The sequence below is a fragment of the Neolamprologus brichardi genome, chromosome 17 (assembly GCF_056152115.1).
Source record: "Neolamprologus brichardi isolate AB-2024 chromosome 17, ASM5615211v1, whole genome shotgun sequence".
NCBI lineage: Eukaryota > Metazoa > Chordata > Actinopteri > Cichliformes > Cichlidae > Neolamprologus > Neolamprologus brichardi.
Genome location: NC_142120.1, coordinates 10,954,325 through 10,969,328, shown reverse-complemented (window position 1 = coordinate 10,969,328; position 15,004 = coordinate 10,954,325). Strand labels below are relative to the sequence as shown.

The window sequence follows — 15,004 nt, the reverse complement described above, 5'->3', positions numbered from 1 at the left end:
AGGGAGGCCGTTCCTGCCAATCACACCCCTCCAGGTCTCGCTGTCGTTACCCACGTGAGCATTGAGGTCTCCCAGTAGGACAACAGTCTCCAGGTGGAGCACCTTCCAGCACCCCACCCAGGGACTCTAAGAAGGCTGGGTACTCTGACCTGCCACTCGGCGCATAAGCGCAGATGACAGTCAGGACCCGTTCCCCGACCCTAAGGCACAGTGAACAAACCCTGTCATCCACCGGGAAGATCCCCAACATACATGCAGCAAGCCGAGGGGATATTAGAATACCCATCCCAGCCCACCACCTCTCACCAGGGGCAACTCCAGACTGAGACAGAGTCCAGCACCTCTCCAGGAGACTGGTTCCAGAGCCCAAGCCATGCGTAGAGGTGAGCCAGACTATATCTAGCTGGTACCTCTCAACCTCACGCACTAACTCGGGCTCCTTCCCCACCAGAGAGGTGATATTCCATGTCCCAATTGCCAGCCTTGGTAACCGGGGATCAGTCCGCCAGGGCCTCCGCTCCTGGCTGCCGCCCGGCACACAATGCACCCGACTGCTACGGCGCCTCCTGCGGGTGGTGGGCCTGCGGGAGGATGGGCCCATATCCCCTTTTCGGGCTGTGCCCGGCCGGGCCCCATGGACTAAGGCCCAGCCACCAGACACTCACCTTCGGCCACCCTCCCTGGGCCTGGATCTAGGGCGGGGCCCCGGTAACTCTATCCCGGGCAGGGTAAACTGTTCCCTCAATGTTTTCCTCATAAGGGTCTTCTGAATCGCTCAACATAGCCCCTGGGATCCCTGGGACACACAAACCCCTCCACCAAGATAAGGTAGCGATTAACAGAGAGGGAACTATATACAGATATTCTATATTGCTATACAGATGGGCAGATATACAGATGTACTATGAACAAATATACAGATGTGCTACACATATACAGAGGTACCGATGTGTGGTAATCTACAGAGTGCTTTGAATATAGCTACAGTAGTGGAAGAGTAGCACTCTTTAACAGTGAACAGTGTAAGTACGTACTATAATGTGAGCATACAGTGAATGTTGAGAATGAATGACAGTCATGTTCATGGTCATTGGGAGGGATGAGGGGGAGGAGGAGTGGAGTTGGTTAAGTGAGTGTGAATGGAAAGGTTCAGCAGGGGACTGAGTTTAGTAGGGTGACAGCTGTGGGGAAGAAGCTGGTCCTAAACCTGCTTATTGTAGAGCCTTCTGGAGGGGAGGAACTAGAGGAGTTTATTGGGAAGATATAGTCCCTGAGAATGATGTGTGCCCAGCATAGACACCTCTGCTTGTGGACATCCTCAATGGCAGGACGTGGAGTCCCTGTGATGCGTTGGGTGGTTTTCACCACCTGCTGCAGTGCCTTGTGGTCAGCAACAGAGCAATTCCCATACCAGACTGTGACACAGTTGGTCAGGATGCTATCTATTGCACAGCAGTAGAAGTTACCCAGTAAGTCAGCAGACAGGTGGTTCTTCTTCAGTGTCCTCACGAAAAAGAGGTGCTGATGGGCCTTCTTGACCAGGCTGGAGATGGAGATGTTCCCAGGAACTTGAAGCTGAAAACCCATTCAACAGCTTTGCCATTTATGTAGATGAGGACATGGGTGTCTCTCTTCTCCTTCCTGAAGTTCACAATGAGCTTCTTGGTTTTTCTAGTATTCAGGAGCAGGTTATTGTCAGCGCACCATACAGCTAGGTGCTTTACCTCTTCCCTGTAGTTAAAGTCATCGTTGTCACTGATGAGACCAATCACTGTCGTGTCATCCACAAACCTGATGATGGAGTTGGATCCATACCTAGGTCTGCAGTCATGGGTGAAAAGGCAGTAGAGGAACGGGCTCAGCACACAGCGCTGTGGAGTGCCAGTGTTGAGTGTGATGTTGGCAGAGCAGTCATGGCATGACCTAACATGCTGGGTTCTGTTGGTCAGAAAGTCCATGATCCAGTTGTACATAGAGTTGCTGATTCCAATTTCCACAAGTTTAGTGATCAGCTTGGAGGGAATAACTGTACTGAATGCTGAGGTGAAGTCAACAAACAGGATTCTTGCATAAGTATTCTTGTTGTCCAGGTGTGAGAGTACACAGTGTAGCGCTGTGGATACAGCATCCTCTGTACTCCTATTGCTTCGATGGGCAAATTGGTGGGGATCTAGTGTATGGGGCAAGCATGTCTTGAGGTGTGCCAGGACCAGTCGCTCAAGGCACTTCATAACTATGGGTGTGAGTGCTACAGGGCAATAGTCGTTCAGGCACGTTGAGTGTTTCGGCACTGGCACAGTGGAGGTGGTCTTGAAGCACGCTGGTACTACTGACTGGGCAAGCGACAGGTTAAAGACCCCTGCAAGCTGAAACATATATATCTTATATATATATGAAGGTATAGGCTAATTAATGTGTTTTTGACATTGTATACTTATTCCACCTATATCTGCTGATGTGCTCTTTAATCCAAATTATATTTATTAAATAAATAGTCCTTATATTCTTTTAAACCTTATATTTAGTCTGAATGCAAATATGACATAGGTGTGATATGTTTTTATTTAAAACAATGCATATTGACTAGGAAATGCTTCATAACCATCTTCATATCATCATTGTCATAATTACAATCGTCATAACAACACAACACATGTAGATTTCTGAGCAGTGTAGTCTCAGAGGCCCTTGGTCATCATGGCTGCTGCAGTTTTTACGTAACAAACTAGAATGTATTGTTCTTTATGCACACAGACTATAGGAACAGGATCAAGCTAGCTAAGATACTTAGCTACAAACAACACAAGACCTGCAGACCAGGGGGCGAGAGGATAGTGTTTCTGGATTCATAGACAGAGTTTAGCTTTTGCTTTCGTTACGGCGCTACCTCAGAGTCTCAAGGTTATATCACACAGTATTTAATGTCAGCATGTGCATCCATGAAGACGTCCACTGTGACGCTAATTTGGAAATTGCTTTTGCTTGAGCGCTTTCTGCATCTTAACCATCTGCATCTGGTTAGTGAAGCAGCCATTGTTATTAAATTTTGACAAATCTTAAGCTATAATGTACACCCAAGGCGTTTTGAACTCTATGATGAGATGCTCTTTCTGGTCATCAGTCAGCTCTCTTGCATCCAGAAGAGCTAGACTTACTTTTTCTGACCTTTTCCAAATTGTTCTCATTGTAACTTTAATACACATTGAACATAGTTATTATATTGTAAAAACAATCCATTAAAAATAAGCTTGTAGATACAGATTTTGACATCTTTGTAATATAGACAGAAAGTATCTTCATAAATGCAAATACTGTTTCTTATTTTAAAATAACTCTGTTTGTACATGATTGAAATATTACCCAAGGGCTTCCTTCATCATAACAACAACTCTGCCATAGTTTGTGAAGTAAAAAGTCCAGTCCTCGATGCCTACTTTACCTACCTACAGAATTCCTGTGATAATATTAGCCTCATCATGGAAATCACTTAATTAGGAAAATTAAACACCTTTTGTGCCTCATTCCAGTTTAAGATTACAGAAGATGCATTGGCAATTCTAAATGACAATTTGGGAGCATTTAAGGAACATGTAGATACCTGTCAAAAGGTAGGTGTTATTATTTATAGTACAAGTACTTTCCAATCAACATTTGCCATCATATCCAGAGTTTATGTCAGTATATTTAAATGAAACACAGACTTTACTTATGTGCATGAAATACACACACAGGGATATAATTTGGTCCTCCTGGAAATACTAATCCTGTACAAACAGGGATTGTGCATTATGAAAAAATATTTGTAGGAGATAAAGCCACTGCTATTAAATAAAAAAAAAAAAATACATGTTAGAGCTCTATGCCAAATGATCCCAACCAGATTAACATTAGGCATAAGCTGGTAAACTCTTTCTATGCTTCTTTCAGAAACCTTACCAGCTAGTCAACACAAATAAATGGAAACAACAAAGAAATGTTACACAGATATTTAAATCTAAAACAGAACATAGAAGCCATTAACACAATAAAACACATACATCATGAATTGATACAGAAAAACCGTAAACGGCTACTTTAAACGATTCTGGATTGTTGGGCCAACACACCATAGAAGACTAGTATAATAATATTTATCTGCATCATACCCAGATATAAGATAACACACTATTAATATAAGTTTATTCGCAGCCAATCAAAAATTGAGAGGGAACGATAGTTTTAGTATGGGGGGAACTTAAGTTAGTTATTGTACTCTGCTAACTGTAAAATAATAACGTTTACCAGGCCATAGATAGGGATACTCATGAAAACACAACGTAAAAAGCAAACAATCAAACTGTTTTTGTGACTGCACTGAGAAACGAGTGTTAATCAAGCGATTCCTCTCAAATTAATGATAATTACGTTTTCTTTTTAAACACAAGGACTCTTTGGCAGTGACATTTTCATGCAACTTCCATTGCATATTGCAGACTGTTCAAGAAAAACAAACAGACAATACTATGGGAGAAGGGATGCACAAAAGGATGGAGTCTTTAAGGAGTGTGAAAAAACCTCCTCAAATAGCACTGGATAGAGAAAAAAAAGATAGCGAGATAAAGGGATGAGAAGGAGGAGGGGTAAAAATAGCAGCTTTTTTAGTTTAATCCCTCTTTTTTTAATAATCCCTCCAGGCAATTCATCCATCTTAGAAAGAAAGAAGGAGGACAGGACGGAAAGGGAGAAGCCAGAGGGAATCTGTTTAGGGAAATAAAGTGCACGAGCCTGAAGTTTGTAGTCTATAGATGAATTTTTGTAGTCCTTGCCAGAAAACCAGGATTCTCAGAGAGTTTTTTTATGCCATCGTAGCAAACTTTCACCTCTGATAGGTGAAAGGAGTTTGAAAATGAGTTCAGAACAAAGAGCATGTGCTTTAAAGCAAAGTCTGTGGTCCTTTGGATCTCAGTAACTGTGGTGTAATCTTCCCTGATCCAGAAGCATAGTCCAAGTAACACCAGAACATGGATTTGATCTGATTCTTTTGATCTGTCCGGACATTTATCATAGCTATCTTAAGCATCAAACAAGTAGGAGCTTTTTCTGAAGCAGGTGAATACAGCAAATTCAACATTCCAGCCATATGGTTTAATCCTCCTTGAGCTGATTGATAAGATCCAAGTCAGAATCTCATGGACAGCTTCAGTTTTGAATACCTCCAGGCTCAAATTAGTCCACAGAAGATCCAGAGAAAAAGTGAAGTCTGATCCGAACAGGCCAGAGTCCCACTAATGTGGTAAATGAATGCTCATCTGTAAATCCAAATGGTTTTCTGTTACATATATCAGATCTAGCCTCAATATTTTTCCTTTGATAAAGTAGTAGATCGGATTTCCATCTACAAATCGTCTTAATTTTCTATCAGCTCTCCTCATTAATGTCAGTTTCTTTCTTGAGGTCTTGGAGGTCCAGGAGAAATCAGAGGAGGATCAGTCCAGAAGAGAGTGAACGGTTCTGTGCTCAGGTCTTGGTTTCTTGAGGGGTTTACTGGCTTTGGAGAGGCTGAGAAGGAGAAGGTTACAGATAAACTGAGAACTGCAGGCTACTTCCTGATACAAGAAATTCTTCTCATATTGGTCCAGTCAATACCGTACAAATTATGAATCCCTGATATCTCAGCCCAGGTTTACAAAAACTGGCTCATCGTATACCATGAGTGTTCTGTAACTACTTAAATGATATGTTTCATACTGAGAGAGAGGAACCAATTTTTTTTCTCCTAGCCAATATACTGGTAAATTCAACATCAGTAGGTGGCTGGTAGGCGAGTTGGAGGGATGTTTGGGAATGAATACTGCAGTGAGAACGGGTCCAAATGGAAGAGAGAATCTGGGAGCAGATAAGGTGTATGTGTGAGGGAGTATGTTAGAGAGAACGACAGAGTGGAGGAGGTTAAAAATAGAAAAAGAAAGGAAGACAAAAAGTGGGAGAGGTGTCAGTTTGAGAGTCACAGGGAGAGATACTATAACCGTCTGTGTGTTTGAAACAAGCTCTTCCATCTCTCATCTCTTTGAGCCCTTTTAATTTTCACCCTTTTCATCCCTAAGCCTTTGACGTGCCAAACCCCCATGCCATCACTCCTTTAGGCAACAGAGGAGATCTGTTTCTCATCCCTGTCCTCTCCATCAGCCTCTCCATCCCCCATTAGCGGTTGCCTCTTCTTTAGCTCTCTCTGGTATTTGGCCATCAGGGAGGCGTAGATACAGCCGTAAGCCGCGGCAGCCACCATCATTATGCAAACAATGCCACACACCACGCCGGCAATTACAACCGTACCAATGGCGCGCCGCACGCTTACAGGTCGGTAGCGAGAGCGGGTGCAGTCCTGTGGAGCTTCTCCACCTGTTCCTCCACTTCCAGTGTTTGAAGAGGAATCATCAGCAGCGCTGCCGCTGCTGTCAGAAACTGGCGTCGAGCCGCTGGGATTGAGAGCGTTCCTGCTGCAGGGAGGACCGCCTCCTTGTCCCGAACGAGAACCCTCACCCCCTCCGTTCTCATCTTCGAGTTGGAGGCAGTAGTTGAACATTTCCACCGGAACGCCACGGATGTCTCGCCCACGCAGATCTTTCGGTAGTGTGCACTCCACCGCATCCACCTTCCCCCCTAAATGGAGAGAGACAGAGGTGTAGAGACAAGAGGACAGTGAGAGGTCATTTATAAAACGCCTTATGTCAGTAAAGCACTACCAATTAACAGAAAACGTGGGGAAGACTTAGTCGGGGGTGGCTGTGCCAACACTGGGATGAGTCATACATCACTTCACAGACACCAAGTTTACTGTGCCCGCAACGCTAGGTTGGAGATAGCCTCAACTAAACCCTTGTATAATTCATGAGATGACATGCCTGGCTTCAGCAAAAAGCGGTAGCATGTGTAGACAGGAAAAATATCTGAGTCACTACTTCCCACTGGTGGCACGAGGGTACGGGCCTGCAAACACAGTATTCGTATCAAGGTCACATGCTAGAAAGCCATTGATCTGCATTTTCAGATAGGGCAGGTTAAGTGACAGAAACAGTAAGATAAAAGCGGTGCAAAACAGAAAGACAGAATGAGTATTTAGCCCCAGATTTTTATCTCAGCTTGTGGCAGAAGACTCTTTTACAAACACATCTTTCTCTACAAATATCTCCAGATATTACAGCTGTGCATATATAGTAGTCAACACAGGCTGCTCCCAAGCTTTGTCTTACTTTCTGCAAGACTGCTACTGCCATGATTACATGTTGAGCTATGAAATGTCTTCATGCAAGTTGTCTGCTTATCTTAGAGAGCAGAATGAACAGAGAGAATAGAGCATAAAAGAGAAGAGATGCTTCATTAGCGGGGCAGCTGGGGCCCAAGGCACTGAGGTGAATGTAGATTTTTACACATGAGGAGAGAGAGCGGAGAGCAGCTGTGGTTATCTGATGTACTAACAGCCCACAGAGACACGTGGATACAGTACAAGGAAGCGCACAATGAGCGCGTTAATGCGCATTATCACACTGATGCGCTTATATTATACAGCCAGAAGCACGGTGTTGCAGAAATGGAAACAAATACCCAGCCCCATAACCTCTCGTTTCTGCCCACTCTTTCGTGACCCCATTCAGCCTGTTGTCCTTTTCCCTCAGTTCAAATCAAGCGTAGCCTTTAAAAGTTCTTGTAACATAAATCAAACAGCCACCTCTGTACAGCAGCCACTCCATCCAGTGTTTGAAATCGCGGAGGTTGCAGTCACATTCCCAGGGGTTATGTCCCAGTTCCAGGTGTTGCAGATTGGCCAGCGGCTCAAATGCTGCCCTTTCCAAACCATGAAGCCTGTTACCCGCTAGGGACAGCCACCTTGGAGTAAAAGTAATAATAATAATAATAGTTTAGTAGAATTATATCAGAATAATCAGTGTTGTATGGGTATGTAACGCTTAAAATTGAGGGGAAAAAAACAAAACAGAATTATTTACTGAAAATGTTTGGTACTACTACTATCAGTCTTACTGGTTATGTCAACATTGTTGCCTTGGCCTGACTAACACGAGTAGTGCTGCTTAGTTTCTGTGCCAGCTGGTCAGCATAGACACAGTGTCTTCAGAAAGGTTTCCAACATTTTCACCTTCTTCCATGAAATTACAATAATCTTATAATCTTCTGATTATGTTAACTAAGATCTCTGCGCTCTCCATCTGGAACATTATCCACGACTCTGACCTCGTAACTCATGAGGGAATATTACATTGTTCATAATTCTGGATCGTGATCATACTCTGGTGTTTGGTCCTGTAAGTGAGCACCCGATTAAAATCAGTGTAAATGAATGTATGCTGGTGTGTACCTACCTTAGGCTCTGCAACTCATCCAGTAGGCCGAGAGGAACTGTGGACAGACCATTCAATGACAGGTCTAGACTCTGAAGACCGCTCAGACCCTGTAGAAACATCAAAAGCAGGCCTTTGTTTGATGGTTGGGCACTTTTTTTTCATAAAACCCACTGGCTTTACACATCTTTGCCATGTAGCTACTGGCAGCTGCTGATTCTAATTTACATTCCCAAGTGAAGTGATGACACAGACTTATCCTACTGACTGTTCTGATTTAGTGGATGAAAGTGCTGGGAAAATGGTTTGTTACTAATTTAACACCTGGACAGGGGCCCAATCTTTTAAGTATAACTGCTCAGGTTGGCTCGATTAAGCACAGCCCGTGAAGTTCACCCAGTACACGGAAGACAAAGCAGGGAATATTTGAGTGTCCTATGTGATTTGTAGTTGGAATAATGCCATTTATTCTGTATTTAGTGAGCAGTGTTGAAGGCTTTACGAAGTATGGTGCTGTGTAATTTAGAGTGCCTACCTGGAAGAGGTCTCTGTCCATTACTGTTAAGGAGTTGTTGCGCAGAGTCAATCTTGTCAGGTTGGACATGTCTCTGAATAATCCGGCTGGTAAATTATCCAAGTAATTATTAGAGATGTCCAGTTCCTAAAAAACACATGCAAATTATGCACAATTTAGACAATTGACAGATGATCTTTTTGAGTATTACAAATAACTTTAGCTTAATCTGGCACTTATGTTTAAAATAACTAGTGGTGTTTTGGTGGGGATGAAAATCTGAATTAATCAAAAACTGCAAACGTTTCATTGTACATTAAGCCTTGACAGGAAACAGAAGCAATTACTTGTATCTGATATGGTAAATAAGAGACATTCATAAATAAAGAGCAGCCAAGTGTTGTAACTAATGAGGTTGTATTCATTGCACAGAAACTATCAATCGTTTTGTTGCTGCCAGCCACAGTAAATGCTAATTTTTCCTGCAAAACCGTGAAAATGTCAACTTTTTCTTAACTTTTCAGTCTGAGATCAGAGGTTTTCTGCAGTTTGCTCAATATAAGATCCGCCAGACAATATCACTTATTGTGCTGCACACACAGTGATGAACAACAATGTAACAACAACCCACAACATGTTCAGCTTTGAGGCAAAGAAAAAATTCACAACCTCCAGAGAAGTGAGGTTAGCAAAGGCAGCTGCTCCCAGCGAGGCGAGTTTATTGTTGGTTAGCAGGAGTGATCGGCTCCTTGGAGGCAGGAGGTGCAAGGGAGGCAGAGAGGAGAGACCCCGGCCTCTGCAGTCCACCACCAGGCTGTCCGAGGAGCAGAGACAGGGAGGAGGGCAGGAGCAGGTTGGCGGCAGCAATGCAGCTAGGAGGCAGAGGACACAGAGGAAGACTGGGGGAAGAGAGAAGGAGGGAGGGAGCGAAGGAAGGAGAAAACACACTTGTGAATTATTATTTCAATTATGTGTACAACCGGAAGGGACTGGAGGGAAAGTGTAAATTATGATTATGATTTTAATTAGAAAGTAAGTGAAAGAATCATTATCCAGCCCATGGTAAGTGTCTGTGAAATAGCCTCTCAATCTACGACGTTAATAGGAAGCAGAAACAATGATTATCTTTGATGCCGGCGAGGATGTTAAAGTTGTGTCAAATACACAGAACTGTACAGTTTTATGTAGAGAAAGATGTAAACGAGAATTAAAGAGGAAAGGGAAACAGACTTGGAGAAGTGATTTTTGATTTGATTTTTCATTTCCATGATTTAGAAAGCGTTTTAGAAACTGCACAGAGAATCTGATTCATCGCTGTCTGATTGAAAGTTGCAGAAGAGATTTCCGCTACGAATCTGAGAAATCATGCAAACTTGAAACATGTTCCGCCTGAACTATCACAGCTGAACCAAAACAAGACTCAGACTAGTTACCGTGTCTCTCTTTCCCTTCTCTCTGTGTGTGCTTGTGTGCATCTCATGAGGGAAATCCCCTTTGTTTTATTTCATTTTCAGATCCTTGTTTTCCTGCAGACTACCGTCATTTCGTCATTTCTGCTCATTATCTCTGTTTATTTCTCCTGTTACATCCTTCCTCTTTGTTTCAAGTTTTCCTCACTGTTCTTTCTTTTTTTATTACTTCAAACTTTTTTTTACTCATTCTTCTTCTCTTTGTTTCTCTGTGTGACCTAACATCTGTCTGTCTCTCTCTCCCTTCAATAATTTTCCCTCTCCCACTTGAGTCTCTTTATCTTTCTCATTCCCTTTCACTCGAAGTCTCTCGGCACTGCTCTGTATTCCCTCAGTGTCTCGTTACAGTGGCTGACTTTCTTTCCATCCAATTGCTTATCGGCACGACTTAGGCTTTATCTCTCTCTGTGCATGAGTGTGTGTGAGTGTATGTGTGTGTGGGCATGTGTTTGTGTATTAAGCAGCAACAAAGCGTAATATTAAGAAAACCACTTTGTCTATACTCCAGACACAGACACAGCACTTTCTACATCCTGACAGGACTCTTTGTTTTGCCACCAGATTTCATCTCTTGCATCATCTGCATATTATTAGCATTTACTTTTTAGCGCACGACTCCCTTTTGCCACACTAAATTTTGCTCACTCCCTTGTTGTTATATTATTTTTTATCTGCATTGCTTTCTTTCTGATTTTTTTTCTGTCCTTCGGCTGGCTCATAATTAAAGGTTCATTCCCCCCCTCACCACACACAGTGGTTCAGATGGCATTTAACGCTCTGAATAAGACAAATCTCAGTGAAATAGATCTTTGGTTGCCAGACCACATAGCTGAAAAAAGAGAAAACAACATGATGAAGGTCAGAAGGTATGAGTGATATGAAAGTCATATCATTCTTCTAAAGCCGCATTTCTTTCCTCAGGGCTTCTGTATTTCATTACTGATAAAATATGAAGTTTGTTATGGCGCAGTGAGAAAGAGCATTAATAATATAAAGTTTTATTCCTTTTGAACTGGTTCTAAATTGACTTTCAGTGAGAAAGGAAACCAGGAAATTCAGTACCAGAAAGTGAACTTAAGCCTAATTAATCATAAATGACAAGTCCTTCAGAATGGAATGAAGGGCTGACTGATGCTGAGATAAATGTATTAATGGACGTATTTGTAGTCTCATGTCAAATTGTTGTATAGTTTACTGTATAGTTTATTGAGCACATACACTTAATGAGCTTTATTCTATAGGATAAAATGCTATAGCCAAAATCATAATCAGTGTATATTCATTCAAAATGTATTTTATTGTCTTTTCTAAAACTTTAAACTCTTTAAGCTAAAACTGTAAAGAAAAAATGTGCTTGATTTATAACAAAAGCCTAAAACAAAAGCATCATTGTGAAACAGAATTGGCTTTTTATTTGAGTTATTTTTTACTGGTTAACTTTAATAGCCTTAAAATGTTACTGATAAAAGCCAAAAACAAATGAGATTATTCACTCGGAGTTTGCAATATAATTAAAACTACAGCAGTTAAATAGAAGTCAGCACTCAGTAATTTAGAACTATAATTTTCCTGTTCTAACAATTATCATCCAACAAATATCTTAAAAGGATTTTTTTTAAGTTATTGCTTCATGCTTGCCCCTCTTTTCTTTTCAAATCCAAGAAAAATACCAATTTTTTTAGAGAGCGTGATTTTTTTTTCTATTCATGAGTTTGCAACCACTTGGAAAATCTTGTCACCAAGGAAAAATGTACTGTGTGCCACAACCGGTTGCTTAAAGTCGCTGGCTGTCACCAGGTGAAACTGCACCAGATCCACTTTGCAGTTTCTTTTGTCACTATCAGATTGCCTTGGCAACTCATATTTTTCATTTTACTCATCAACTTGTCTGAAAACAAACCCTAACTAACTGCTAACCATTAGTAAAACACAAACCAGAAACTGAGAAAGCTGTGACTTACTGCTACTACCAGCACAGGACCACATACCTCTGTGCAGCCAATTTCATGCTAGTGATTGCCGACAGCCTTTAGAAACCAGTCTCCAACCAGTTGCGGAATACACTCTAGTGATTTCCAGAGGGTCACTAACCTGTCTCCAGATATGGTGAATGGGACTTTAGCGGTTGATTTCACAGTGACTTTCACCAGCCTCCATCAAACAACTCAGGTAATAGTGGAATACACATTTTTCTCTCATTGCCAGGTGGTTTGCTAACTGTTCTTTAGGCCTGTGTGACTGGGTAGTGATCTTACCAACTTCTGATCATGTGAAAGTGGTATAGAGTTTCTCATCTAAAAACTTTGCAAGACAAAATAAAGCTCATTCCCCCATTTTTTTTTAAATCTTGAATTTCTTAGATGATGGTAGCAATTAAAATTGTATACAAGTAAGAATTGCTATTTAGGTTTCTTAGCTTATTTGTGAACTACTTTCCCTCATTCTTGATAAATTTAACTAAGCACTTTATTTGTTCCTTTTACATAATTCTTTTAATCATAATATTACATGATTAAGATAATTTAGACTTGCACTGGTGCAGAAATAGCCCCTTTTTTCTCACAGTTTCCTTTCCAGACAGAAAATGACCTCCCTCACTCAGGACATTGCCCTATTTTACATTCTGATCCAAAGAGCTTCAGCAAGTGAAGGCTGTGCCCTCATAAAAAAGTACTAGTGCTCTAGAACTCTCTCTATCCTACAGTATAATCTTAATCTCTGGGAAAAATTAACTCCACTTCACAAATGGATAAAAGGAGAGATTTTTAAAGTATCCCGAAGCTTCCTGTGCCATCTGACTTTGTAGTGGAAATGCTTTAGAGTGCCAGGCTTTCACTCCAGCAGCTCAGTAGGAATCTAGAAGGCTTTTGCTATACAGTGGCTTTGAATTTCCCATAACAGGTTGGAGCTATTTGTAAAGGTACAGTAGTGCAGGAGATTTGCGAGGATAATGTAGCTCCGAGGTAGAAGCACTGTTATACAACTGAGAGAGCGGAACGGAGCTGGAGAGAGAGAAATTGTGTTTATTTTTCTCCTCTCATATAATGTCACATTTTCAAAATGCGGTCGTCTTTGTGCACCAAAGAATACCTTTGCTTTATTTTGCAAAGGTATTCCTCCTCTCTCTCCACTCTCTCATATCTGTTGCCTAACGCCGCCCCTCTCTTCTCCCATCCCTTTGCTACTGTACATTATAACTCATCCGCTGCCACCCTCCCCTCAGTGCTGAAGCAGATCTTCCAACATTTATGAGTGGTTTTAGCTGCTCTCGTGGAGGAGGTGGTTGTTGTTTTTTTTGGCTTATTTTAGCTTCTCCAAATCCTCTCTGATGCAGCGCTCCACACAGCCAAACCAGACGGAGGGAAATATTCTGCCACATTTAGAGGAAGACAGGGAGAATTCTTTCCAAATAAGTTAAGTGGTTCTGTGCAGTTTAGCTCAGTCCAAACAGGCATCAGACTGAATCTTTTATAAGAATTCCCTAACACAATCCGTAAAAGCGTTGACATTCTTGGGAAGTGTGGGCTGGCGATGCTCTCAGCGATGGGAAACAAACTAAGACGCAGCATTAAAATGCAGAAGTGTGTTTTGTGTTCAATCAAGGGAACTCTAAGGGCAGTATCGCTCGTCAGATTCTAAACAGCCTCATCTTGTTGTCAGAAGTGACAGTCATGAAACTTTTAGACACCAAGCAGCGGTATTAATAATCAATGGTTGCTGCCTTGGATTCCAAATCCATGCATATTTCTTACCATATTAGAATGAAAATATAGTGTGTTTGTGCACTAATAAGCACATTCTTAATTGTTAATGAAGGCTGAAGAGTTTCTCTTGATGAAGAAAATGCATATTTCTTAACCTCTTTTCTGACTTTCCAATTATATTTTAATAAAACGACTGATCATTAGAGCTGTTTGTTTTTAATTAACATGATAGCTTGCCCACCCATTTACAATGTATGTGTGCTGGTTTTTGTGTTTGAAGTTGTGCGAGAGTTCAAATGGCATACCTATAGTAAGTAATCTCTGAAAGAGGATTATCCCTGCCAGTGTATGTTTGCATATTCATGTGTGTCCTTGTGTTTCTGTGCGCAGTCAGTTGTTTCCCTGGAGGCGATTTCTGTCTATATAGTTTCTCTGTATATGGAAAGGATTGCAGGGTCATGGCTGGTGCTGACATACGCATGGAAATACATGCACGTTTTAATTAAACGGACAAAAGTTCTGCTCTACAGTTTAATGTAAGATAGTAACTTCTTGATGTAAACTAAAAAGGGACTTTTTTGGTTACTATTGTTCTGTTTGTTTAATGTTGTTACACTACTATATTTAAATACCTTATTGCTGTAAGTTTAATGCTTTTTTTAAATTAAGTTTCTCTGGTTCAAAATCGGGCTTTTGGGTATTTAAGCAAAGTAAATCATTATAGCAAAGAGCCTGTACTATCTCACTGAACGGTATAAATGAATTTTCCTGTTACAGCAGGCCATTTGATAGGATGACATATATTTATGTTTGAGTAAATTAAATGCTACTTAAAACCACTTAAAACTGTTTTTTATTTTATTACAATGCTAGCGATTTTCTTTCTTTTATATGCAGAAAAACCCTGATGTGCTGACCAGGCTCTCAGACTCACCTTATGTTTATTTTATTTCTTTTCTTGAATAAGAAGTGAAACTAATAGCA

General features: G+C 41.3%; 2 protein-coding genes across 3 annotated transcripts in view; one reads left to right on the top strand and one right to left on the bottom strand.

Annotated features, from left to right (window-relative positions):
* Positions 1 to 15,004, top strand: part of cacna2d4a (calcium voltage-gated channel auxiliary subunit alpha2delta 4a) — a 98,146-nt gene that overhangs the window by 29,180 nt on the left and 53,962 nt on the right. The window lies entirely within an intron of this gene.
* The window catches only part of lrtm2a (leucine rich repeat transmembrane protein 2a), a 29,018-nt gene continuing 16,558 nt past the window's right edge, over positions 2,545 to 15,004 (bottom strand). The window contains exons 3-7 of the mRNA XM_006780693.3: positions 9,517 to 9,746; positions 8,869 to 8,994; positions 8,355 to 8,443; positions 7,706 to 7,863; positions 2,545 to 6,639 (exon numbers count right to left, since the gene is read on the bottom strand). Coding sequence (XP_006780756.1) covers positions 6,119 to 6,639; positions 7,706 to 7,863; positions 8,355 to 8,443; positions 8,869 to 8,994; positions 9,517 to 9,746 — 1,124 coding nt within the window. The 3' untranslated portion in view covers positions 2,545 to 6,118. The remainder of the gene's footprint in view (positions 6,640 to 7,705; positions 7,864 to 8,354; positions 8,444 to 8,868; positions 8,995 to 9,516; positions 9,747 to 15,004) is intronic.